A 27,371-nucleotide genomic window follows, 5' to 3' on the forward strand; every position below is an offset into this window, starting at 1 on the left:
GGGATTAGGTGTAACTGCGGTTTTAACAGCGTATTGACTGTTAAACAAAGGTTATGGCCCTGAAAAACTAATTTTAATTTTGTGCAGTGTGAAATGTAATCATTTTAATAAAAATTAATTGTTTTAAGAAACTTAATTTTTTTTTTGAAGTTTGTTCATCTTTATTTCAGGTTTGCCTTTTCCCCATGTGAGAACCCCATCTTTGTTTTGCTCTTTCTAACATTTTTAAAAAGTTAGAATTTTAAGAGCTTACTCACTGTCTGAGAATTCTGCGTTTTGATTGGCTGCTTAGACAGCTGGTTGCTGTTGCAGCAGCTCGCACTCGGGGATCCCCACTAAACTCCGTTGATTTGAATTGAACGTCAGAAAACCTGAAGTTCTCGACACAGAGATCGCGAGATCTTAGTGCGAAGCTTACTTCGGGGCAAGCGGCGAATGCCTTCACTTCGCGTTGACCGCACATTCTGAGCCAATGTCTTACTCTGACTATTCAGGGTATTGTTTTTCTCACAAAAAATTAATTTAGCCTGTGAGGGGCTCACAGTTAAGTGGCCTGAATGTTGTTAATGTGGCTCAAAAGCCATTAGTTTGGGTTTTAGATTGTCATCATAAGAATAAGACTGCTTGGCCTAGAAATTCAGTGGGCTGCGCCACCAGTTAGCGCCTAAAGAGGGCACTCAGTGGCTTTAGCGCCACTGGCCGTGCCTCCCGCGATATTTAGCGGGGCGCTACTGGCGGCGTTAGCCTGTTGCGCTGCGCCACCACCGATGACATCATCGGTGTGCGCAGCGCCCCGCTACCGCCCCGATCACGATATTTGGTCGCGCCCGCCTCTAACGTCGATCGCAAATTGCGCCCGGTTCACGGGGCCTACCTGTGGCGGTAGTGGCGCAAATTAAGGTGGAGGTGCGGGGCGGCCATTTTTTCGGTGGCTGCCTGCCAGCACCTCCATCCCCGGCCTCCTGATCCCCCCCCCCCCCCAGGCAGTGCCGGCAGTGTCCCGAGAGCCCGGCACTTCTCCTCGGTGCCGGGCTCTTTTGCCGGCACTCGCGATCAGTCATCGCGCTAGTGCAGGCCCCTCCCCCTTAAGAAGGGGAGGAGGGCCTGCAGTACCGCAGTGCGCCGTGCCGCAGTGTGTGGCGCTGCGGCACGTTGCGCTGCGATATTCAGTTTCAGCGCCCCAAGAGGGACGCAGGGCACCTCGAGCAGCGCCCCGCGTCCCTCATGGGGCGCTCCAACTGAATTTCCGGCGGGCGCAACTGCTCCGTTCGCAGCGGTAATTCCGGCGCCCAGGCGAGCTCGGCGCCCCATTTGGGGCTCCACCGAATTTCTAGGCCCTTATATTTTGGCAATAATATCACAATAGCTGATGTTATTTTCATAGCATCCCACATAATTAGAATTTTTGTACTCTGCTAGCTGAGCAAACGTCTTTTTAAATTACCTGTTTGCAGCAATATAATTATAGTCAATAAATTAAGCACATTAATGCTGTTCTGTAACAATACTCTTGTAATACAGTACTTGCACCATTACTGATTTAGATATTCTGTATTTCAGCCTCATTCACAGTATAGCTACAAGGGTGATCAAACTAGCCCATGCCAAATCAAGCCTAGCATTGGCTCCTGCTCTGGTAGAAACTTACAGCCGTCTTCTAGTTTATATGGAGATTGAATCTCTTGGAATTAAAGGGTTCATCAGTAAGTGTACTATTCTTGGCTGCATCTGTGAAATATCTTGATTTAAATTATTTTTTCCCTGAGCCCAGGGATCATTGATTTAACTTATAAAAGTATACATTTCTGAAGATTAACATTGCCTGTTTTTGAGTTGGAAAACAAAAAATTGTATTTTGAGTACAGTAGAGCTGAAGAAATACTGCAGACCGTTGGAGCACTTGCCAGATTTCTGAGCATTACTGATAAATCTTGTTTATTTGAATTGGATCTTGGAGTATTCCTTTTTAATAATAATGAGAATAATAAATTCTGGGAATCTGTGGGACACAGTAGTTTCATCTCTGGGGCCTCCCATGCCAAGCCTCTGGAAATAAATCTTGCTTTACTTTCTGTCTCTGGCTCTACATAACTATCATACATCAATTGAGTTTGGACATTCTCAGTTCATTTCCCAGTGAAAATTCTTAACATTATAGTCCAAAGTCTGGTACTCACTCAGAGAGGCTACAAGGTTGGCGGTTTTGGGGAATAGAAATGTCACACCGATATATTCTCGGTTACTCTTCGGAGGTTGGGTTGAAGTATTTTGTTCAGGGAGAATAAAGATAGCTTTATTCCATATGTGACCTGATGTCGGAATACTCAGTGCTGACAGCGAGTAAGGAAAATGGCAAAATATTTAACCCAATTTTGAATGCAAGAAGTCTCATCTCAATGGTACAGTGAATTTCTAGAATTTGTGTTTAAATCTAGCAGAATTCACTCGTAGGGTGAGTTCAAGTTTGATTGCTGTCAGAAATGTAAAAATTAGAATGAGTGGAGTAGGGGTTATTCTTCCAAGATCAGGATAACTGGATATAGATATGCTGAAAATGCTTGGCATTGATAAAATTCCCAAAATGTAATATTGTTCCATTTCCCAGAATTGCAACTTGCTGAGCATAAAGACATGTTTTTACTGCAGTTCTCTGTTATAAGACAGTGCAATTGTGGGGAATGGCTTTTTAGATTCATCTTGCACTTATATGCTTTCCTTTTTGTAATTGCAAAGGATGAATTTTCCAAAATAGCAACCCTAGCCATGAAAATTGCTGTCTTATATGCTGTGGGCAATAGGTTTAGCTCTTTTAAAATACAGACCTGAAAAAAACGAATAAATTTCATGTTGTGTACAAGGCAGGCTAAATTTTTGTTCTTTTCTCTTTAGGCCAGCTTTTACCAAATGTTTTCAAGTCACATGCATGGGGGATCCTACACACTTTGCTGGAGATGTTCAGTTACCGCATGCATCACATCCAGCCTCACTACAGAGTACAGCTGTTAAGCCATCTTCATTCATTGGCAGCTGTACCACAGACTAATCAGAACCAACTTCACTTGTGGTAAGCTATTTTTAATCTTTCAAATGTAAAATTAGCCTGGTACTTCAATGCATTGTGTTTCTAAACAGGAACAATAGTGTGGCAGAGGTGAGGTCCCTGTAAATGTTTGAAATATGACTTAACTGGGATAGAAATTATAGCACACAAGAAGGTCTTTTGAACATTGAATCTGTACCAGTGCTATCTGTTTAGCTAGAGCCATCCTAATCCCACATCCCTACCTTTTTCCCCATATCTCTTCATATTCTCCCTTTCAAATACTTATCCAAATGCCTTTTAAATGATATAATCTCTGTCTCAAGAGCCACTTGTGGTAAAGTATTCCACATTCTAATAACTGTGAAACTTTGCCTGTTGATTATTCTGAGTCCATGCCCCCTTGTTACCGATTTACCAAACAGTGGAAACAACCTTTTGCTATTCATGCTCTTAAAAACTGTTCCTAATTTTGAAAACCTCTTAATCCTTACAAACAAACTCCAGATAAGAGGATTACAACTACCCAATGCTTAAAATGTTTATAAATGTTTGTGACCACTCCTGAACAAATTGCCAGTTCCTTGTTTATTGGAAACATTTGAAGTATTAAAGCAGAATATAATTTCAGACTTAGTTAGTATTACCTTTATACAGGAAACTTTGTTATATCCAGCACCGACGGGACCGAGCTGTTGCCGATCTATCAAAACTGCCGGACATACCAGCGTTAATGTTGAAGCATACGGAGGTTTCCATCTCCGTATCTGACAACAAACACTGTTGCTTAGCAACAGCTTCAAACAGTCAGCCCGTACCTTGGAAGCATCTCTGTAGCTTAGCAACAGCTTCAGAGAGACTTTCCAGAGCCTGACTGTTTGGGGGAAAAAAAAGCCACGAGAAGAAAAAAAACCTAACAAAACGGCTCCTGATTTCTGCCGGTAGATCGAGGTTTCCGGACATACAACCTCCGGATAAACCAAAGTCTCCTGTAATTGGCACATCCAGGTTTGTATTCTGTTTCTAGATACAATTTAAAAAAACTTTAATTGCATAATTGTTTTATTTTAAAGGAATATTCTCTTTTGATGCTGATAAAGACAATCACTTTGGAAATAGGAATGTACATAACCTGTCAATTATGATCTTTTTTATTTTAAAGAAAAAGAATACAATTAGTAAGTACTTTTAAATGAAAAGTGCCTCTATCCCTATCTACCTTTTTTTAAATGTCTCCCAAATGTTTTGAGGGGGGACTCCTTTCTGATAGGAGAATTTATTTATAGCATTGTCTCATATCTTCAAGCAGATCAACCATTTCAGGCTCGGTAGCCAACCTGTTTTGCTCCATATTGAGTACTTACATGTGCACATTCTACAACAGCAACATGCACCAATATATAATTTATGATGCCTTTTAAATTAAGGAAACATCCAAAGGTTGTACCCTCAATAGTGGAACAGAGAGAAAGGGAAGTAGAGGGTGTAAGCTGGGATGTAATGAAAAAAAGGGAAGATGTCCCAAAGCACTCTGAACAATAATGTCATTGTTATGTAGTCAAATATGGCAGCCAATTTACTCCCAGCAAGCTCCCACAAACAGCAAATAGCCACTTAATCAGTATTTAGTGATTTAGATAGAAGGTTAAATGTTTGCTAGAACACCAGGGAAAACTCCACTGCTCTTCTTCAAATTGTTCCATGGGCTCATTTACATTCACTGAACAGCGGATGGGAGCTCTGTTTAACACCTCATCTGATAAATAGCACCTCCGACAGTGCATCACTCCTTCAGTACTGCAAGGAAGTATCCGCTCAGATTATGTGCTCAAATACTGGAGTGGGGCTTGATCCCCTGACCCGACTTAGACAAAAGAGTGACATCACTGAGCCAAGCTGACACTTTTAGGGTTGGAGGCGATTGCAGAGGTAAGGTAGAGCAAGCTCGTGAAGAGATTGGTACATGATGAACTAGAACACAGTAGGTGCTGGTCTAGAGCAGCTAGTCATTCATTAATCCAGTATTAGCTCATTTCCACAGTATTATTCTCATAGAAGCTATTCAGTTGAAATGGGTATATAGTGTTAGTTATAATTATCAATGTAAAAGGAACAAGAAAAGTCATCAAGCTTACCTTAGTTTTGTGTGCAGGACCTGGAAAAAAATCTTCCTTTGCAGTTTTTCTTCCTTCACTCTATGCTGAATTGAGAAAAGTTGCATAATTTTTTTAATGGTCCACCTTCACTTCAATAGCTTGCATGTTGTTGCATAAATTAGCATGTAAATGTGAACTAATTGTTACATATGTACATCTAACTTTCCATTCACTTTGATTTATAATAGTATTCTATAGCTACTTTAGTTATTTAGCACAAAAAAGACTTTCACTGCATTTCCTTCTGGTTCTAAATGATTTTTCAAAACTTTGATTGTGTACCCCTCACCCTCTTCATTAGTTTTTTCAATTAGAACAAGACAACTCATTTGTACGCTCTTTAATTTAAGACTCTACATCATCCTTGATCCTTCATTTGTAAGTCGTGTGGCCAAAACTAGGCTTAACGTCCTAAGTGTTCTCTCATGAATGATTTATGGAGAGTTGGTGTAATTGCCCTGTAATTTTGTCAACAACCCAATTTACTTACACTCATTAGTGGAATTACTGCTATACAAATTTAGATACAAATAGGATACAAAGAATTGCCACTTCAAATGAAGCCTCAAACTAATATTTTACAAAAATTCAATAAATTACCATCTTCAGATATGAACCCTAACCTAAAGAAGATTAGAATAGAAATTTTGAGCATAAAAGATACTTGACCATTAGGATTTCTAAGAATTGATATACTCATAATGTTAATCTGTAATAAAACATCTCATACCATTTTATATGATTAAACAATGAAAAAAATACATTTTTTCCCATCATGCCTGTAGCTTCAAAAGGCCATATGCAATCTGCCTTATGGATTTCACTCCATTTATTTAATCTCCTAAATTCCGCTGTTTACACTAGCATTTTTGTGGATTAGAATTTAAAGTATCCACTTGCAAAGTAATAATTAGCACTGAGTAGGTCTAATAACCCTTAACCCTGGTTGCGGGGGTAGTGGGCGGGTTGGGGGTAGTGATTGCAGTTCATATTATACCTGCCTGTGTTGAGATATATCACTGGTGTGATTTTTGCACTGATACTAGTGTACTGGGATTTTGCATTACTTTGATAACCAAATCTTGGAAAAGGCTTGAATGTGGAATTATAAACTCTATTATAACTTTCTAATTGTCTTTCACCATTTAGTGTTGAAAGCACAGCTCTCCGGCTGATTACCGCATTGGGCAGTTCAGAAGTCCAGCCCCAGTTTACTCGGTTTCTCAGTGACCCCAAAACCGTTCTTTCTGCAGAGTCTGAGGAACTTAACAGAGCTCTTATTCTAACTCTAGCTAGAGCAACACATGTAACCGGTAAGTATTAATCTGAAAATTTAGCTGTGCTACAACTGCATTGTGAATTATTCATAGTTAGAATATGCTTATTTTGAGTCAAATATCCTGTTATCCACATCAGTTAACAACTTGTATTGCTTTGTTCCTGGAGTTTTTTTTATATTTGTTCTTGTGATGTGAGCAACACTGGCAAGGTTGCATTTTTTTGCTCATCCCTAGTCGCCCTGAGAATATGGTGGGCCTTCTTGAACCACTGTTATTTAATAAAACACTGTTGCTGCGAGCCAGAGAGAATCAGGAGTCAGCCGCCTAGTGTGGGAGTGGAGTCACACATAGGCCAGCTCGGACAGGGGTGGCAGATATTCTTTACTGAGGAGTGTTAATGAACTACTGTAGTTAGATTTTTCTGACAATCTGGCAGAAGCTTTCATGTTGTTTTTTCTGGTGCCAGTGCACAAATTAAGAGATTTCTTGAATTCAGTTTAACAGCTTGCCATCGTGGAATTTGAACTCGTGGCCTCTCCTAACCATAACGTTGTGGTCATGACCTCTGGGTTGCTAATCCAGTACCATAACCACTGCACTACCGCACCCTATAATGCTACACTATGCTACTACTTGCATTATTTTCTAACGCTTACCCTGTCTTTTAAAAAAATATATAGACTTTTTTACAGGCTCAGAATCTATACAAGGTACCTGGTGTAAAGACATTCTACAAACAATCATGGTTTTCACCCCTCACAACTGGGCTTCACACACTCTCAGCTGTTTCCCAGCTCCATTACAGGTAAGATGATCTTTAGTTTGAGTTTTTGAGTTAACCTGGTGGTAAATATTAGCACACTATACATAGAAGGCATGAGGTGGTGGCCCCAACAACAGAAATCTTAATCTTGAGTACACTCTCTTGTTTCTGTAGCCATGTTAGACAATATTGATGCATCTTTCCACTTTGTATTACACTGTCCTGCAGTCCATTATTCATCCAATCTTCTGTTATGCACCAGCTACATTGCAACGTGTTCTAGTGACATTCTTTCAGGGTAGATTCCAAATTGTTGGCAGCTTCTCAGTTCTCCTCATTAATGCTCTCTACTAAAGGTAGCTTCTAAAGGCAAGCCCATGCTGATTGTATGAGATATCAACAATAGTACTGCTGCAGGATGAAGAATGAATCATTTTACTGGTGGCATAGGCACCAGAAATAATACAACCTAGCCACTATTTGCATCAGATCTCTCCAAACTGGCATAGAACACCATACCGTCAGACCATATAGCTCAGACTAAAAAGTAATTATTTGCATTAATTAAGTAAAATTATTACAGAAGCATGAATAAATCAGTAGATTACAACAAACTGTTTGTCATAATCATCAGTTGATTATGACAGAGTACTTAACTTTACAATATCTATTCCAAAACAAATGTTTTGAAATATTAGCATTTTTCTTTTAAGTTTTTGAACATGAGTTCTCAATAAAAAGCTATATGAGAAATGACTTCACAAAAGCCCAATATGCTCCCTCCCCGTAGCGAAGAACATGAGCACCAACTTGATTAATTGTCTCGTTTTTCATTAATGTCCAAGCTTGTCTCATTTTTCTATCCAAGCTTAGCATAAAGGAAGATTTAAAATATTTACTTTTCCCAATTAATCAGTAGTGACCCACTCTGAATTAATTCCTGCAGTAGCAGAACCAAAGTGAATCCAGAAGGGGAAACAACTTCAACAACCAACCCCAACCCTAAATCAAACATTTGATTTTTTAAATTTGGACTCCAGACTAATGTTTGTGTATTCTTCCCTGTAATTAAAGTCACTAGAGAAAGCTTTTTTTGAAACTTAAATCTCAAACCAGACAATATGGATTTGTCCAGTCCACAACCCATCAGCTACAAAAAAAGGCAGACTAAACCCCTTTTTACAAACCGGCACAGAATCCATTTTCAATTGTTACATTACTGGGCCTAGCTACAAATTCATGTAAGAATATAAAATACAGAATGTTCTTATGAATTCAAACTGGTCAGGCCCTAGACTCCATCACCTGCCATTCCTACGAGATAGATTCAAATATGGGATTGTTATGTTCCTACTCTCATCTCTTTACTGGTTACAATATGTAGTCTGATGATCAGACTATGCAGTAGTTTTGCTTTTGTTTTTGTGCAATAGTATTGTCAAAGAAGTTTTCATTTTGTCCAATTCTTGGTAGAAATTAATTAATAAATATGGAAGACTCAAAAGAAGAGGTCTTCTGGCACTTTCTGTATACTTAAACACCACCTCAATGTTGCACTATTTGTTGCTATGTTGCTAAACATTAGCACATCTTTGACCTTTTTATCTGACAGCTCAGCCTTGGTTTGCACAGCATATTCTGGTTGCATATTTTTCCTGTCTTTTAAGTGATGGCCTTGCAGCAAGACCATTCCACTGAAGCAAGACTATTCTGGATCTACTGCGCAACTTTAATAACAACTTGCATTTATACAGAGGCTTTAACATATAAAAATGTCTCAGTGCTTCACCGAGGTGTGAGGAAAATGGACACCAAGCCAAGGAAGAAGAGTTTGGGAGGGGTGACTGTTACGATTTTGGGTATGCCACAGATATCCACTCCGATTCAGTGGTATAAGTTGCTCTTTTAAGCGGTCTGGTTGCCTGTTTTTTCATGGAACTTGACTCCCTCTGCCCTGTATTCACTAGCAGGGCAGCAGAACCCAAGAGTGTAATAATGAAACTCGCAGTGATCTGAACTTGATCTGTGACTTAGCACATCTGCTCCTTTATGGCAGATTGAGTGAACACTGGACGAGTAATTTGGTTCATAAACTGCTTTATTCCACAGTAGGCAAAACTTAAAGAACACGGAGTCTGTACCAAGTGACCGTCATCAAACAGTTTAACTTCTGTTTGTGTACCATTACAAAAGTAAAGAATACAAACATATGAAAATGACTGGTCCAGTTCCCACTGCACCAGCCGGCAATACGTTCCAGAGACAGTACATTAGGCTAGCACACGTGGAGGGATTCTTAATTAATGTGGGAAGATAGATTCACTGCTCTCTGTTCTGCTGACGGTGTGGAGGTTTTTCTCATTCTCAGCCTTTCTGTTGCCTTATTCCCTTTGCACCCTTTCTGCTGCTTTTCTGACTTCTGGGCTGCGATCTTACCTGAGGAGGTGTGTTGGGAGCGTGACTGCTGGTTTCCGGGTTCTAGTCCCGCCCCCAGTGACGTCTGAGGAACAGACGCTATTTTCCCTTGATTGGCCTTGTTAAGCCCGCCCTTCGGGCTTGCAGGCCAATTAAGGGAAAGCCGGTATCAGATGACGTCCATGCATGACGCTTCATCTGGCGGTTATCTTAAAGGGACAGGCCTCTTAATGTTTTTACAGATGAATTGTCAGTGTTTGACAGCATTGAGGTGCTGTCAAACACTGACAATCACTGTCCAAAGGTGAGTCCTTGCACCCAGGCTCACCAATGACTCTCTCCTTGGGAGAAAACAGATGGCAGCTGTATGTGAGATTGCAGAAGCCATCTGTTAATTCTCCCGATCAGATGAGGCTTCACAGAAACATCAAATCTTGACACATGCAGATACATATAAACAGAATAAAAATATTTCTCACTACATTCTCTCCCCTGTCATACTTACCTGTGCACTATTGCACCCATCACACTACCTCTGCAGCTGTCATTTGCATACTTACACTGCAGCAGACCCACAGCTCGCCTTGCTGACCCTGGCGGGGTTTCCTGCTGTCGGGAAGCCCGCATCAGCAGGCGGAAAATAGTGAAAAGCCTCTTAACTGCCTGTTAACAGGCAGTTAATTGGCTCTAATCCCCTTCCCGCCGCTAGGAGACGGGTCCCTGCGCGAGTCGGGGACCCACCTCCCGGGATGATGGTTCGGCAGCAGGGTTGGGACCCGCTCCCAATTTTTCCCATTTTCCCAGCAGTCCCACCTCCAAACCCCCCTCTCCTCAGGGCTGGGAAAATTCCGCTCCTGGTGTCTGTTGATTTTTTTTTTTTAAAGCCTCCCCTCAAAGACTGGCAGGAATCAAAGAAATTTGTCAACCCTAATATGCTGAATGTCTCCTGAATGACCAGACATTGCTAACTAAAGGACCATTGTTTGCGAATTCGTCCTAACAACGGCCCATTCCGTATTTGAAAATCTCTTGACTGCCACTGGAGTGACAACTCAGGATGGAACTGCCTGGCGCAGCTAATCACTGATGAAAATGCACATTAAGATCGACCACTCTTGTCTGGTTCTATTTTGTGGAAAAAAATAGCTACAGAATCCCAAACAGTGACCAGTGATCAAAGAGATGTGGTTTAATTTAATTTCAATTAACTGAAGGGTAAGTCATGGCAGGACAGCCAGGCCACGTGGTATGCTCCTCCTGCGCTATGTGGGAACTCAGGGACACTTCCTGTGTCCCTGACAACTACGTGTGCAGGAAGTGTATCCAGCTGCAGCTACTGACAAACCGCATTGCGGCGCTGGAGCTGCGATTGGATGCATACTGGAGCGTTCGCGATGCTGAGGACGTCGTGAATAGCACGTTTAGGGAGTTGGACACACCTCGGGTAGAGGTTGGACAGGCAGAAAGGGAAGGGGTGACCAGCAGGCAGGTAGTGCACAGGTCCCCTGTGGACATCCCCCTCTCAAACAGATACACCACTTTGAGTACGGTTGGGGGGGATGGCTTATCAGAGGAAGGCAGCAGCAGCCAACTTCCTGGCACCAGGGGTGGCTCTGCTGCACAGGACGGGAGGAAAAAGAGGGGTAGAGCTATAGTAATAGGGGATTCTATTGTAAGGGGAATAGATAGGCATTTCTGCGGCCGCAAACAAGACTCCAGGATGGTGTGTTGCCTCCCTGGTGCAAGGGTCAAGGATGTCTCAGAGCGGCTGCAGAACATTTTGGAAGGGGAGGGTGAACAGCCAGTTGTCGTGGTGCATATAGGTACCAACGATATAGGTAAAAACCGGGATGAGGTCCTAAAAGCTGAATATAGGGAGTTAGGAGGTAAATTAAAAAATAGGACCTCAAAGGTAGGAATCTCAGGATTGCTACCAGTGCCACGTGCTAGTCAGAGTAGAAATAGAAGGATATTTCAGATGAATACGTGGCTAGAGGAATGGTGCCAGGGGGAGGGATTCAAGTTCCTGGGACATTGAAACCGGTTCTGGGGGAGGTGGGACCAGTTCAAACTGGACGGTTTGCACCTGGGCAGGGCTGGAACCGATGTCCTAGGGGGTGTGTTTGCTAGTGCTCTCGGGGAGGGTTTAAACTAAGATGGCAGGGGGTTGGGAACCTGAGCAGGGGGACAGAGGAAAGGGAAACGAGGATAAAAGCAAAAGAAAGGAAGGAGAAAAACAAAAGTGGCAGTCAGAGAAATCAACGGTTTAAATCAAACACGGCCACAGTAAATAATAATTCTAATAGGTCTAAGAGCATTAAAAAAATAAGCCTGAAGGCTTTGGGCTAGAAATTCAGTAGGCTTTGCGCCCAGTTTTCGCCCAAAGAGGGCTTTTGCGCCACTTGCTGAGCTTTCGCCGATATTCAGCGCTGCGGTAATGGCGGCGTTAGCCAGTAGCGCTGCGCCGCCACTGATGACGTCATCGGTGTGCGCAGTGCCCCGCTACCGGCCCGACCGCCATATTTAGTTGCGGCTGCCTCTTCCGCAGCGGCCGCAAACGGTGATCAGAAAACGGGGCCGTCCTGTAGCGTTAGTGGGGCGAGTTAAGGCGGAGGTGCAGTCGGCCGCTTTTTCAGCGGCCGCCTGCCCGCACCTCCTTCCCCGGCCTCCTCCACCACCCCCCCCGCGGCATTGCCGGCTGTTTTCTGGGAGCCCGGCACTTCTCCGTGGTGCCGGGCTCATTTGCCGGCACTAGCGAGCGGCGATCTCGCTGTTGCAGGCACCTCCCTCTTAAGAGAGGGAGGAAGGCCTGCAGTACCGCAGCCTGCCGCTCCGCAGCGGGTGGCGCTGCGGCACCTAGCGCGCCGATATTCAGTTTCAGCGCCCCAAGCGGGGGCGCCGAAACCCTTGAATAGCGGCCGCCTTCGAGTTGGGGCGCTGAAACTGAATTTCCGGCGGGCGCAAGTGGCTCCACGCGCAGCGGTACTTTCTGGGCGCGAGCGAGCTGGCCGCCCCAAACTGAATTTCTAGGCCTTTGTGTCTTAATGCGAGGAGCATTCGTAATAAGGTGGATGAATTGGCTGCGCAAATAGAGGTAAACGAATATGATTTGGTTGGGATTACGGAAACGTGGCTCAAGGATGGCCAAGGCTGGGAACTCAACATCCAGGGGTATTTGATATTCAGGAAAGATAGGCAAAAAGGCAAGGGAGGTGGGGTAGCATTACTGGTTAAAGAAGGGATTAACACAATTGTAAGGAAGGATATTGGCTCTGATGATGTGGAATCTGTATGGGTAGAGTTGAGAAATACCATGGGGCAGAAAACGTTAGTGGGAGTGGTATATAGACCTCCAAACAGTAAGGCGGTGGTTGGAGATGGCATTTAAAGGGAAATTAAAGAAGCGTGCAATAAGGGCACAGCAGTCATCATGGGTGACTTTAATCTACATATAGATTGGGCTAAGCAAATTAGTAACAATACTGTGGAGGAGGAATTCCTGGAGTGTTTACGGGATGGTTTCCTGGACCAATCTGTTGAGGAACCAACCAGAGATCAGGCCATCTTAGACTGGGTATTATGTAACGAGAAAGGATTAATTAGCAATCTTGTTGCCAGAGGCCCCTTGGGTCGGAGCGATCATAATATGATTGAATTCTTCATTAAGATGGAGAATGAAGTAGTTGACTCGGAGACTAGGGTCCTCAATTTAAATAAAGGAAACTACGATGGTCTGAGGCGCGAGTTGGGTAGGATTGATTGGGGAATGTCACTCAAAGGGTTGACGGTGGATAGGCAATGGCAAACATTCAAAGACCGCATGGATGAACTACAGAATTTGTTCATCCCAGTTCGGCATAAAAATAAAGCAAAAAAGGTGACTCAACCGTGGCTAACAAGGGAAATTAGGGATAGCATAAGATCCAAGGAGAGGACATATAAATTGGCCAGAAAAAGCAGTAATCCTGAGGATTGGGAGCAATTTAGGATTCAACAAAGGAGGACAAAGGGATTAATTAAGAAGGGGAAAATAGAATATGAGCGTAAGCTTGCAGGGAACATAAAAACTGACTGTAAAAGCTTTTATAGATATGTGAAGAGAAAAAGATTGGTGAAGTCAAGCATAGGTCCCTTGCAATCAGAATCAGGGGATTTTATAATGGGGAACAAAGAAATAGCAGACTAACTAAATACATATTTTGGTTCTGTCTTCACAAAGGAGGACACAAATAACCTCCCAGAGATGCTGGGGAACATAGGGTCTGATGAAAGGGAGGAACTGAAAGAAATCAGTATTTGTAGGGAAATGGTGTTAGGGAATTGATGGGATTGAAGGTCGATAAATCCCCAGGGCCTGATAATCTACATCCTAGGGTACTTAAGGAAGTGGCCCTAGAAATAGTAGATGCATTGCTGATCATCTTCCAACATTCGATGGAATCTGGAACAGTACCCATGGATTAGAGGGTAGCTAATGTTACCCCACTATTCAAAAAAGGTGGTAGAGAGAAAACAGGGAATTATAGACCGGTAAGCCTGACATCAGTAGTGGGGAAAATGCTAGAGTCCATTATAAAAGATGTAATAGCAGAGCACTTGGAAAACAGTGACAGGATCGGACAAAGTCAACATGGATTCATAAGAGGTAAATCGTGCTTGACTAATCTACTGGAATTTTTTGAGGATGTAACTAGTAAAATAGATAAGGGAGAACCAGTGGATGTGGTGTATCTGGACTTTCAGAAGGCCTTCGATAAGGTCCCGCATAAGAGATTAGCATGTAAAGTTAAGGCACATGGGATTGGGGGCAAGGTATTGACTTGGATAGAGAACTGGTTGGCAGACAGAAAGCAAAGAGTTGGAATAAATGGGTCTTTTTCCGAGTGGCAGGCAGTGACTAGTGGGGTACCGCAGGGATCGGTCCTTGGACCCCAGCTATTCACAATATATATTAATGATCTAGACAAGGGAACTAGATGTAATATCTCCAAATTTGCAGATGACACAAAGCTGGGTGGGCGTGTGTGCTGTGAGGAGGATGTCGAGAAACTCCAGGATGATTTGGACATGTTGGGTGATTGGGTAGAAACATGGCAGATGCAATATAATGTGGATAAATGTGAGGTTGTCCACTTTGGTGGCAAAAACAGGAAGGCAGATTATTATCTAAATGGCAATAGATTGGGAGAAAGGGAAGTGCAACGAGACCTGGGTGTCCTTGTGCACCAGCCGCTGAAGGTAAGCATGCAGGTGCAGCAGGCGGTTAAGAAGGCAAATGGTATGTTGGCATTCGTAGCGAGAGGATTTGAGTACAGGAACAAGGATGTCTTGCTGCAGTTGTACAGGGCCTTGGTGAGACCACATCTTGAGTATTGTGTGCAGTTTTGGTTGCCTTATCTGAGGAAGGATGTTCTTGCCATGGAAGCAGTTCAGCAAAAATTCACCAGACTGATACCTGGGACGGCAGGAATGACGTATGAGGAGAGATTGGGTCGATTGGGCATGTACTCACTGGAGTTTAGAAGAATGAGAGGTGATCTCATTGAAACTTATGAAATTCTGACAGGACTGGACAGACTAGATGCAGGAAGGATGTTCCCGATGGTCGGGGAGTCCAGAACCAGGGGACACTGTCTAAGGATAAGGGGTAGGCCATTTAGGACAGAAATGAGGAGCAATTTCTTCACCCAGAGAGTGGTGAACCTGTGGAACTCTCTACCACGGAAGGCGGTGGAGGCCAGTTCATTAAATATATTCAAGAAGGAGTTGGATATATTTCTTACGGCTAAAGGGATCAAGGGGTATGGGGAGAAAGCAGGGACAGGGTACTGAATTTGGATGATCAGCCATGATCGCATTGAATGGCGGAGCAGGCGCGAGGGGCCGAATGGCCTACTCCTGCGCCTATCTTCTATGTTAAGGCAAGCCTTTAAGGAGGAGAAAATAGGTGGAGGGTTTTAGTGGAAGAATTGCAGAAAGTAAGTCCTAGGCAGTTGAAGGCTGGTGATGGTGGGGCAAAGAGATGGATGTATTCACAAGAGGCCAGAGTCAGAGGCACGGAGTTTGGTAGGTTACAGAGATGGGGAGGGGCAAAGCCGTGAAGGAATTTAGGAGATGAGAATTTTAAATGTGGGGGACTGAGAGTCAACATAGATCAATGCAGATAGGATTGATGAATGAACAGATGCTGCCTGACCTGCTGAGTATTGCAGCATTTTCTGTTTTTATTTCAGATTTCCAGCCTCCGCAGTATTTTGCTTTTGTACTAGTGTGCTCTGACGGTTGTAACGATGAAGTCGCACATTTTATGAACTGGCTACTGTAATCTTGCACATATCCTCGAGCATTTCTCCTATTTTCAGAAAGGCAGATTCATGCACAGTGTTAGTGAGACGAGACCAATTGTGAGACAACAAAAAAGTTTATTTTGCACACTTGTTGATTTCCCTCCGCATTGCATGCAGGTAGTCAAGACCATGTGCTATCTTCAGGTCAAGCAGGGTTAAAATATAAGGAGATAATCGGGCCAGGACAGGGCTGGGAAAGGGGTGGACTAAAGAGGAAAAGCACATCAGTGGGGCTGGGGTGGAAATGTACCTCACTTAGTGAATCTTTTTCATAATGCTTCTCATAACATAGAACATAACAAACTATCGCCATTAGTAGGCTAAATTCACTTTTCTGACTAGCAATTCTCTGAAACTAATCAGCACTAAACTTAAGAAGGGAGTTCTAAGGAAGCCAAAGGCTTAACCTCTAATACTCCCCCAACTCACCATGTCTGGGGAATGGCCATTTGAGCTGTGAATCAAACTGGCTACCATCCATTGAAGCCATTCCAGTATATTGTGAGTGAACAAAAGCAATAATACTGTGGATGCTGGAAATCTGAAATAAAAACAGAAATGCTGACAAACACTCAGCAAGCCTGACCTGCTGAGGTTTTCCAGCATGTTCTAACATTGAGTGAATGTTTACTGGAATGTTATAATGAACCTGCATTGTCTCAGGCAGTGGTATGTGGGAAGCAGTACTTCTCCAACCAGTTCATCTGGATCTAATCTGCATTCCCAAAGATCTGTGTGTGCTGCAGATTTAGCTCTTCCTGTGCTGAATTCAACTTCATACGAACATCTTGATGTAATTTACCTAGAATTCCTCCCAGGTCAAGTAGTCAAAAATCTCTAAACATGACGTAGTCACAGCGAATGTTGTTTGTGACTTTGGTTAGGGCTATTTTGGTGGTGGAGGTGGAAGGGAAGTCTGTGGACGGATTCAAACAGTGTTGTAGGAGAGCTGGGTATAAATCTGGAAGGTGACCTATTCAAGGACCTCCTGAGGAAAACAGTTGTCTGCCTTTATTAAGTAAACTATGCAGGTGTCACCAAGATATTGCAGTAACATCAGAATAATACATTTTTTCTAATAATTTTATTGAAGGGCATCAGTAGTGCAAGGCAAGTAGCTGTGAAGCACATATTCTAATGCAGTGGTAGGTTTCAAAATCAGACTTGCTACTTCCTGGGTAGCCCTTGATGAAACACTATACAATTCAGAAGTTGTTCATCTTAATCCAATATTTTCAATGCTGATGCATTTTGATTTAGGGCAGGACATCCCCAAGGAGTGCATCTGATGAACAGTCAGTTTACTTCAATTCATATTTGGCTTAATTTAATGCTTTTATGAAGAAAACATTTTTGTGACCTAATTTATTTAATCCACATTAATTTAATCCTGTTGTAAATGGATTATTAAAACAGTGATGCGATTCTTCAACATACTGTATTACAAAAAAATAACCGGACATGGATTAGCAATGTTGTCCAGAAAGAGAGATGAGCACAACCACAGGACAAGTAATTTTGAGCTACATTTCCATTCCTACTCAAGGCAACAGTCTGGGGACTAGTGTCAGGGTCAAATTTTTTTCCAAGGTGGTAGAAGTAAACAAAAAAAGAGAAAAATACATTTAAAACATTTTTTTTAAAGTTGGAGTCAAAATATTAGATTAATTCCCTAGCGAGTTGAAATCTAAAATAGTTTAACTAGATGTCATGGTCTGAATTGAATACTTTGATGTTAAAGTTTCAAACAAATTGCACAACTGCAATGTTATTTTATCTTTATATTCCTTTATGCACTTGCATTAACTTAAAATATTTTATCTCCCTTAGGCCTTTTTCAAACAGAACAATGTGCCTCAGGAAAGTCGATTTAATTTAAAGAAGAACGTGGAAGAAGAATACAGGAAGTGGAAGTCCATGACCAATGAGAATGATATCATCACTCACTTCTCCATGCAAGGATCTCCACCACTCTTCCTCTGTCTGCTGTGGAAAATGTTGTTGGAGACAGATCACATTAATCAGATTGGCTACAGGTGAGCATCTTAAGAATAGAGATTTGTTGTTGTGAATTTAGTGGAGAAGTATTCAAAATTAACATTGCTGTCTGCATGTTTGAACTATGCCCTGCAGTGTAGTCCTGATACAGATCCTCCAAATAACAGCATGGGGGTCATTAGCCGCCATCTCATTTATTGAATTAACAAAAATCTTCTTTAACTTCCCTTCTCCACCATGCCATGTATCATTCTCTTAATTGAGAAGCAGACTTGTTCCTAGGCCATTGCCAGTGTTACTCTGTGATCTATCTTGAGATGTGCGAGAGTTGCCTGGTTTTAATTGTTACCTAAATTGGCTATTTTTTTCCACTTTAACCCTTTTGGGCAAGAATTCTTGCCTCTCCCACAATGAAAAGTGGTCATGTACAAATCCACAACCTGCCATTGTGTGGCATAAAGTGTTTGTGCACCAGTATGTTCCCTCCTTCATAGGATGTTGCAGTGACATTTGAATATGGTCCTTGCAATTCTTTGCGTATAAGACTTAATTCGTATTTTTCAAAGCACAATATTTAGTTAACATATCTAAAAGGATTAGTGGTACTGGGACTAAGCAAACCCAGTTACAACATTTATTATAACACAGTATTGCAGCAGATTGGATCTCGAGTGGAGTATGGCATAGGTTCATACCTACAGCTCTCTACATAATGGCGTTCCAATCTAAATCATGCTGTCGGGAAGCATTGAATGGACATTAGATGGCCAGGCACCCTGGGATGCTATATCAGATTTCTTAATCAATTATAGAGCTGCACGGGCAGGGAATTAACAACAGGTCTCCAGTTCATCCTTTCTGTAAAGAAGATTTAAGAAGGGGGATAACAAGGAGAAGAAAATGTAAAAACTGAATTCAGTGAGTCAAATGTATGAGGAGGGATGGTAGAAAATAATGTTTTTTGTGTTTTTATGATGGCCCAGAAATTCGGGTCAGAGGCTTCCCGCAGGTGCAAACCTCTGACCTGCACTTACCTAGCACGCCGGCCGTTGTGCTGTGGGCCAGCGTGGGATTCCAATCCTGGGCCTGCTCCAACTGCCGGCGCGCAGTGCTTGCGTATCCCAGGGGCGCAGTTAGTTTGAAGCGTCCCCTGGGATCACGTGGGCCATGGAGAGCCAATGGTAGCCGGGAATCTGTATTCATAGATTTGACAGGAAGACCTGTCAAATCTATGAATACAATTCAGCCCCAAAACATAACTAAAACTTCAAATAAATTTTTTAAAAATCACATTTTTAAAATAACTAAATTACATAAAATAACTATTTTAAACAATTTAAATTTTTGAAAAAATTAATTGCAGTTTCTAACGGGGCTAAAAATAAACTTACCTTTCTTTAAAGTATTTAAAAATAATAAACCTGTGGAAAAAATGTTTTAATTTTACTTAATTCACCACTTACCTTGTTAAAAGCAGGAACTGCGACTGCTTTTTATAAGCGTAGCTGCTGGAGACTTACCCTCCCGGAAAAACCTGGAAAAAAACAGAAGTTCCAGGCGTACGCACTGCCTCTCCGGTGCACGCGTTCGACCTGTGAACCCCTTCCTTTAAGGGAACGGAAGTTCTGGTTTCCCGCACTTTTATTCGGCCTACGTGTGAGTACCCAGCGCGTACTCACCCGTGGGGACCCGAAGTTCTGGCCCGATATGTTTAGCAGTGTAATATAATCACCATGTCACTACTGTGAAGTGGTTGGGTACAGGTTTGCTCCACCATTGAGGTCAACCGTTTCATCAGTTGGAAGCACCAAGCTAGAGCCTGGCACTTCCCAAAGTAGAGAGACTATCCAGCTGCCAGTGGTTGATTTAAAATCTTGGCTGGAAGTCACCTGCTCTCTCTTTTGTATGAAGCAGGGAGACCTAAAGTGAGCAGGAGCAAAAATAAATTGAGGTAAAAGGGGGAAACTGAGTAAAATTATCTCTGCTTATGTGGCACGAGACAGTCTTACATAGGTATAGCCAGCCTTACAAGTAGATATCTTCTAAAATATATAAAAGTCTTGTCAAGTTATAATTGCACCTTCCTGTTAGTAGAAATGCTGCAGCTAATCCGATGGGAGGGTGCAATTACAACATGGCAAGTTTAAGTAAGCAGCTTCCATCATAGGAATTTATAATGGTAATATAAAAATAAGGATAGATTGTCTGACTGAATTATGTCCAATTATCCCCCACCCTCTAATCTCGCTTCACCTGAAGACTACACTACACTTCAGTGTGCAATGCTACAGGAGATTGTATATATGGTAATGAGATCCTGTTTATAGCATTTGTCTGTTTTCAACTGATTAAAAATAAGTTTCAATAAGTATTTCTGCCATTTTGATGGCCTATGTAAATGAGTTAAACTTGTTTTGTAATGTAGTTTTGCCGTTAAGATTATAGCAGTAGAAATTTGTTTATTTCTACTATTTGTTGTAATAAAATATGGCAGCAACATATTAAAAAAAGAAAATGCTTTCATTATATAAAATGTCAATTTCTGTATTCTAGTGCTTCACAAATATACATTTTGTTATTTGTATGTCTATAACTATTATGCTCTACTACATTATTTATTTTTTTGTAAATTATGTCCTTTGAAAAGAGATCTATACTGTTCTCTTGACTGCAGAGTGTTGGAGAGAATAGGAGCTAGAGCTTTGGTAGCTCATGTTCGAACATTTGCTGACTTCCTCGTCTATGAGTTCTCAACTTCTGCTGGAGGACAACAACTGAACAAATGCATAGAGATCCTCAATGACATGGTGTGGAAATATAATATTGTCACCTTGGACAGACTGATATTGTGCCTGGTAAGTGAAGTCCAGTTATTCCCTTTTAAGTTTCTTTAAAAAGCATTTTAAGAATGGAAATATGTCATTCAGCATAGTCGATATTTCAGACCAAAAAGATGTCCGTTGATCATGAGTCAGTAGAATATTGTAACTTGGATAAATGCACATTTTTGAATTTAATATATAATACCTTAATATATTCATAGTTTTTTTGTGACTTTTATGTTCCTCAAAGTAAAGACGGAAATTTCTTTCTATTATTTTTGCTACCCATTGTCACTTTTTAGCACTCCCAGGTAAGGCCCAGCAAGGATTAATTAAATCCGTGCTGAAGTGGATTGGGATTTGTAATCTGTGGTTCTGATTGTCTTCCTGTCCACCAGCACAACTAATTTTTAAGAAATCTTTTTTTGGCAGATTTTAAAGTGAATCCTGTATAATTCCTGGTAAAACTGGGTTGCTATGCTGATATTGTAACTGATGGGTAGTATTTCTCTCCTTTTTGTATTTGTAGTTCAGTTCTACTTGATTCCCCCTTCCCCGTCAAAATAAAATATAGTTGTTAAGTGTGGGGAACGACGAAAATTGAGGAATCGAAGTAGCCAACCTCTGAATTTCTCCAGATTATACCGACTTCCACCGCCCCACCCCCAATATATTGTACAGGAAAAATTGACTGATGCCTTGTTCGAGATGACCTTTGAAAAGCTCAATTGTAATGGAAGCTTGGGTTTTATTTTTAACTGTAGGCCTTGCGAAGTCATGAAGGAAACGAGGCCCAAGTCTGTTACTTCATTATTCAGCTACTGCTGTTGAAACCAAATGATTTTAGGAACCGAGTGAGTGACTTTGTGAAGGAAAACTCCCCAGAGCACTGGCTACAGAATGACTGGCATACAAAACACATGAACTACCACAAGGTGAGTGACTTTGCCACAGAACATTTCCATTCTTTATTTCAGATATAAAACTAACGGTATGGATGCATGGTTTTGTAGCTTAAGCAAATATCCATGGCAGATGTGTGGTCCTCACTCTAAAGACAGTCCTGTGTTCATTTTCGATTTCTATTTGAGGGTAATTTTTCATGTATTTTGTTAATCAGTGTTGGTTCACATGAAACACTTTTCATATGCAAAACTCCATAGCCTTGACACACACAAAATGAAGCATCTTTTAAATTACAATTCATCATTCTTTAAAAATAAAACATTTACTTTCCAAAAACTTGCCAGTTGAAATACATTTTCAAATGTACTGATTTCCTTGTGAAGTAGAACACTTGTAGGTAAACAGATTCTTTCAAAACAAACCTGATGATGGTGAAATTCTGGTAGGAGCGCAAATGAGAAGTGTTTTTGTTTGCATGTTGGATTTGATGCGAGTCTAAAAATAGCAAACTTTTTTCAAAATTTTTACCATGCATCTCCAGCCAAAAGCAGTCTCATACTATTTTTCACATTTTTGGGGGTATATGTATGTCAGTTTCAAATTGCAGAAAGAAAGGTTGTGAAGAGATATATTAATGATCAAGTTATAATGACAAAAAGTATATAATAGCAAAGTTACCTAATCTTTGGGTCTTGGTTCCCTTTTAAACATGTACTTATGATTTAGGGCATGTATAGCCTTGCTCCAGTACACAGCACTAAATGGAAATCACTGAAATGCATTAGGATGATACTTCTATTCAGCCAGCTTTCCTTTTTTATGATTTACTTCTGGCCAAGGCTAGCTGTGTTGGGTTGTATTTTGTGGAATTGATTATTAAAAATATTTATTTGTTAAAAAGAGTAAACTGAAAAAGAGGAGTGATTTTTAGTAGATCGCACTGAAAGAAAAAGAGCAGCCAACAAAAGATGAGCTGGGCGGGGGGAATTTTAATTCCCCCTGCTGAGTGGAACCAGGCGAGGGGCAATTAAAAAGGAGCAGGTTCATTCTCTGCGCTGTTCCAGCACTGTGGAGATTGCCACGGAGTATGGCGGCAGCTTATGTACCCACCTAAATCAGGCAGAAGCCTCATACATGTATACAAATCAATGTCTTGTTACATTTATAGGACCCTGATAACCTTTTAAGTGCAGTCTGAGTGGGCACCCATCACGGTGCCATGCACAGCCAATGCTGCTCTGAAGAGGCCACAAAAGGTAAGTGTTAAACTTTCCTTTGTGGGCTCAGGAGGAGCAAGAATGCTCTTCCAGACCCCATAAGGAAAGTCTCAACCTCTGCTGCCACGAGCTTCCACTCTTCCCATCCATGAGACCCTGCCAGTACCCTCACCCTACCAGTTGCGTTCCAGCTGCCATGGGGCCTTTGGGCCATGCAATTTTGACCAGTTGCCTCTTTCTGCCAGTTTTAGACTGACTGGCAGGATGTAAATGAGGTCCGAGAGTTAAAATAGTTGGGAGGGTTGATATCACCTCACACCGCCCCCCCCCCCCCCCCAGCCCATCCAAAACCCGCTCCGAGCTACAATCCCCCTCCGAGATGAACCTTAGGTAGTGCATTTCTTGTATTAACATGATTAAAATCTTGATTTTGTGTGTGCGCGTGTGTCCGAGTCTTGCTAACTCTGTGTTTCTTGTACTAGGACACCTTCTTCTACTAGGACACCTAAAGCGCTCTGAACACCAACATTTAATAGTTTCTCACCATTTAAAAAAAATAATTCTGTTTTCCTATTCTTCCTACCAAAGGGAATAACCTCACATTTCCTCACATTATACTCCATCTGCCACCTTCTTGCCCACTCACTTAACCTGTCTATATCCCTTTGCAGGCTCTTTGTGTCCTCCTCTCAGCTTACTTTCCCACCTAGCCTTGTATCGTCAACAAACTTGGATACATTACACTTGGACAGCAGGTTTGAGCTTCATGGAGCCACAGCCACTCTCCCAGGGCGGTGCCTCAGCATTCCTAGCCATCTGTTGGGGGACAGATTGCTGGACTGCTGTGGCACCCTGCAATCCCCTTTCCACACTCATAAGCCCAGCCACGATGGCAGCAGTCTGAGCCTGCATGAGAGCAGTCTGAGCTTGCGTGGCAGCATGCTGAGCCTCCAGAAGTCTGAGCTTCCACTGCAGCACTCGGACATTGGGTAGCTTCCGCTTGTGCTGCAATGGAAGCTGCAACACCGCCCATCACACCCAGCATCATGGTTGGATCCACAAGTGCTCTAATGGAGTTGCCCATCACTTCTATCCTGGAAATCATGAGCTCCAAGCTCTGCGCAAAGCTCCGTGCAAGGTTGGAGCCAGACTCTTCCATGCTCCTTGACAGTGACAAGAACCTCTCTGGCAGGTGGGTACAGTAGCATAGTGGTCATGTTATTGGACTAGTATTCCAGAGGCCAGGACGAATGATCCGGAGACATGAGTTCAAATCCCACCACAGCAGCTGAATTAAATTCAGTTAATTAAGTAAATCTGGAATAAAACACTTAATTGCTCTCTATAATGGCCTAGCAAGCCACTCCGTTGTATTCAAGAAGGCAGCTCCCCACCACCTTCTCGAAGGCAATTCTCATCCTTGTTTTCAAATCCCTCCATTGCCTTGCCCTTCCCTATCATCTCTAATCTCCTCCAGCCCTCCCCCCTGCCCCGAGATATCTACACTCTTCTAATTCTGCTCTTGAGCATCCCTGATTATAATCACTCAACAATTGGTGGCCGTGCCTTCTATTGCCTAGGCCCTAGGCTCTGGAATTCCCTCCCTAACCCTCTACTTCTCTCTCCTCCTTTAAGACGCTCCTTAAAACCTACCTCTTTGACCAAGCTTTTGCTCAACTGCCCTAATTTCTCTTTGTGTGGCTCGGTGTCAAACTGTTTGTCTTATAATACTCCTGTGAAGCTCCTTGGGAAGTTTTACTACGTTAAAGGCACTATATAAATACAAGTTGTTGTTGTTGCAATTGGGGATGGGCAATGAATGCTGGCCTTGCCGGCGACTTCCACATCCCATGAATGGGGAAAAAACCTGCCATTGCACCAAGCATTTCTGTGTGCAGGCCCATCACCCTTCTTCTGAAGGCCACCCCATCAAAGCCATCATGTGAGTTCTCTGCAGCAGAACCCGTGTGCGACTTCTACCTCCAGGGAGCTGGCACCTGCACTACCCTTTCCCCCTGTCCTGGCTGCAGCCCACTTGTGCCTGGTGACTCACCACGTGCAGATCGTGCCTCTCTACTACCCTCTAAAGTTTGTGCAGTGCCACATTCTGAGCTGGTGCCTGGGAGTGTCAGATTGATTGACGGCGTCTCTTTATCACTCTCCTCTATTTCCTGCACAGGCTGGGCTGGTGGCAATTTGGGGTATCTGAAGGGAGAAAAGCACAAGGGTCGGATTATGGTGAGGGGAGGGGGGAAAGCAAGATGTGTATGCTTGCACCATCAGCAGCTTGTAAGTGAGAAGAGATTGTGGGATATGGGGGAAGTGGGATGGGAGAAGAAGGATTAGGTATGAGCATACAGTCATCATCAATGCTTTCAGCTTCGCCGATCGCCATGACCTCAGTGATGACCCCTCCAATTAGATCCATAACCATCTCCAGCTGGGTCAGATTCTGCATCCAAGCTTGCCCTCCTGCCTGTTGGCTCCTGCTGGTGCTGGTTATGTGCCACCTTGGCCTGCAAGAGAAAGGGAAGTGTGTCAGTGAGTGTAGTGCAATGTGTTTGTGTGATGTGCCTGTCGTGGTTGAATAGCTGGCATTGTGTGCAAGGTGTGAGATGTGGGTGTGAGGCTTGCAACAGTGGCAAGGGTGTGAGGGTGACTTGAAGCAATGATTGTGAGTTATGAGCCGTGATTGATAGAGATTGTTGGTGGGTGAGTGATGGGTTTGTGGTGCAGTGAGCAGTGTGTGAGGCTAGTGGTGCAGTTGGTAGGCTATGGCATTTGAAGATGCATTCACTGACCTTGACGATGTGAGTGTTAGCACCTGTCTACTCCTATCGACCTCCTGCACTAAGGCCTCCAGTGCTGCATCCGGGAACCGAGGTGCCCTTTCTTTGCCCTGTTGCGACATTGCTAACCTCCCCTTTGCTTAGCTCCACTCGGAATAAGCTACTTCGTTCACAAAACACCTCCCCTTTAAGAAGTGCAGACAGCGTTTCATCCTGCAGGTAACCTTTAAATACAGATCAGTCTTCCCACGAGATTGGGCTCCCTGCTGAGCGCTGAGCCAACCAGCAGCACGTTCAGGGCTGGGCTCAGCGCTTCAATCATGTTAATGTCCAATACTTTCACATGGGCAGATAATGCCTGTTTTTGGGCCTTATCAAATTTAACCTCCCACCATGTTTAGACGATTAAAATGTGCAAGAGAAATGAAATAGGACGATAAAAGTTTTAAATTTATTAATCCACTGTTATTAAAACACTGTTAGTCCTGTTACTTTATCATGTTGCCAGAGTACCCAGTGACAGCAATAGACGAGGCAAGTTTTTCTGTACCTGCATCTGAGCATATTAGACCTCTCGGGTGGAGAGGATCGCAGATTTATTAAGAGTCTGTCTGATTTTCTATCCATCAACTAAGTAAATGGGAAATCGGGCAGCCACCCTCACAGGTATTCGATCCACACTGCCCATTGTCCTCTGAGTGCTGCTCCTGCATTATCCAGTACAACCAGGCAATGAAACATGGAAATCCCCCTCCACTTCTTTCTTCCAGTTGTTTCTATAATAGCTTCAGATAATTTTGTAAGTAAAACACATGGGGGTCATTTTCACTTTCACTGCTAGGGTGGTAAACTGGCAGAGCTGATCACCCACTCATTCTAGAACCTGCTTGATTTTAATTTCCATCAATTTCAATAGAAATTAAAATCGGGTGAGTTTTATAACGCGCAAATGATTTACTCCCCGGTTTACCCAAGCAGTGATTGTCCAAATTACCCCATAATATTTTGGTATAGTTCTTGGTGCTTTAAAAGTATTTCTGACCTTGTTTAAATAAAGGTAATATGTATTGCTTTCCAATTGATGCAATTAAATGTATGTAGATTTTTATTATGCAATGTTCAGCAAAATGGTACGCAAGTAAAATAAATGTTTTTAAATAAAAATAACCAATTCACAGAATTGTAGAGAGATACCTGTACAAAGAAAAATGTACAGAGAAATACAAATGCAAGTACAAGATACAAAATATAGAAATATCTTGCAAATAGGATACATCTAGGTTGGTCACTTTATACTGTACTTTTGTACATGGATCTGTTTTGTGCAAAAGGTTGGTAACTAAAGAGAAAAATACCACCGGTTACAAGTTCACATCAATATGTTTCATACTTAGTTAACTGTATGCCAAGAATCATTTGCACCAAAACTCAATATAAAATTTGATAATACTGTAGAATGGAAGTTGGAACATCAAGGATTGAATTGCAGTGGTTATGCGTGCATTTTCTGTGTACAAATTGGCTCCTGCATATCCTACATTAGATCAGTGACTACACTTCAAAAGTAATTGATCGGGTGTAAAGCGCTTTGGGAAGTTGTAAAAGGCCCTATATAAATGCAAGTCTTTTTCAGATTTT

General features: G+C 42.3%; 1 protein-coding gene across 5 annotated transcripts in view; it reads left to right on the forward strand.

The window, feature by feature from the left end:
- Nucleotides 1-27,371, forward strand: part of med23 (mediator complex subunit 23) — a 150,929-nt gene that overhangs the window by 35,875 nt on the left and 87,683 nt on the right. For 2 of the 5 annotated variants that reach the window (XM_085997124.1, XM_085997126.1), the window contains 7 exons: nt 1,561-1,703; nt 2,890-3,064; nt 6,346-6,509; nt 7,157-7,281; nt 17,832-18,037; nt 20,647-20,854; nt 21,586-21,756. In XM_085997124.1, coding sequence (XP_085853250.1) covers nt 1,561-1,703; nt 2,890-3,064; nt 6,346-6,509; nt 7,157-7,281; nt 17,832-18,037; nt 20,647-20,854; nt 21,586-21,756 — 1,192 coding nt within the window. The remainder of the gene's footprint in view (nt 1-1,560; nt 1,704-2,889; nt 3,065-6,345; nt 6,510-7,156; nt 7,282-17,831; nt 18,038-20,646; nt 20,855-21,585; nt 21,757-27,371) is intronic. The other 3 variants (XM_085997127.1, XM_085997128.1, XM_085997125.1) reach the window with 2 other exon arrangements.

The sequence above is a fragment of the Somniosus microcephalus genome, chromosome 9 (assembly GCF_052327205.1).
Source record: "Somniosus microcephalus isolate GS21.2 chromosome 9, FLI_Smic_1.0, whole genome shotgun sequence".
Classification (NCBI taxonomy): Eukaryota; Metazoa; Chordata; class Chondrichthyes; order Squaliformes; family Somniosidae; genus Somniosus; species Somniosus microcephalus.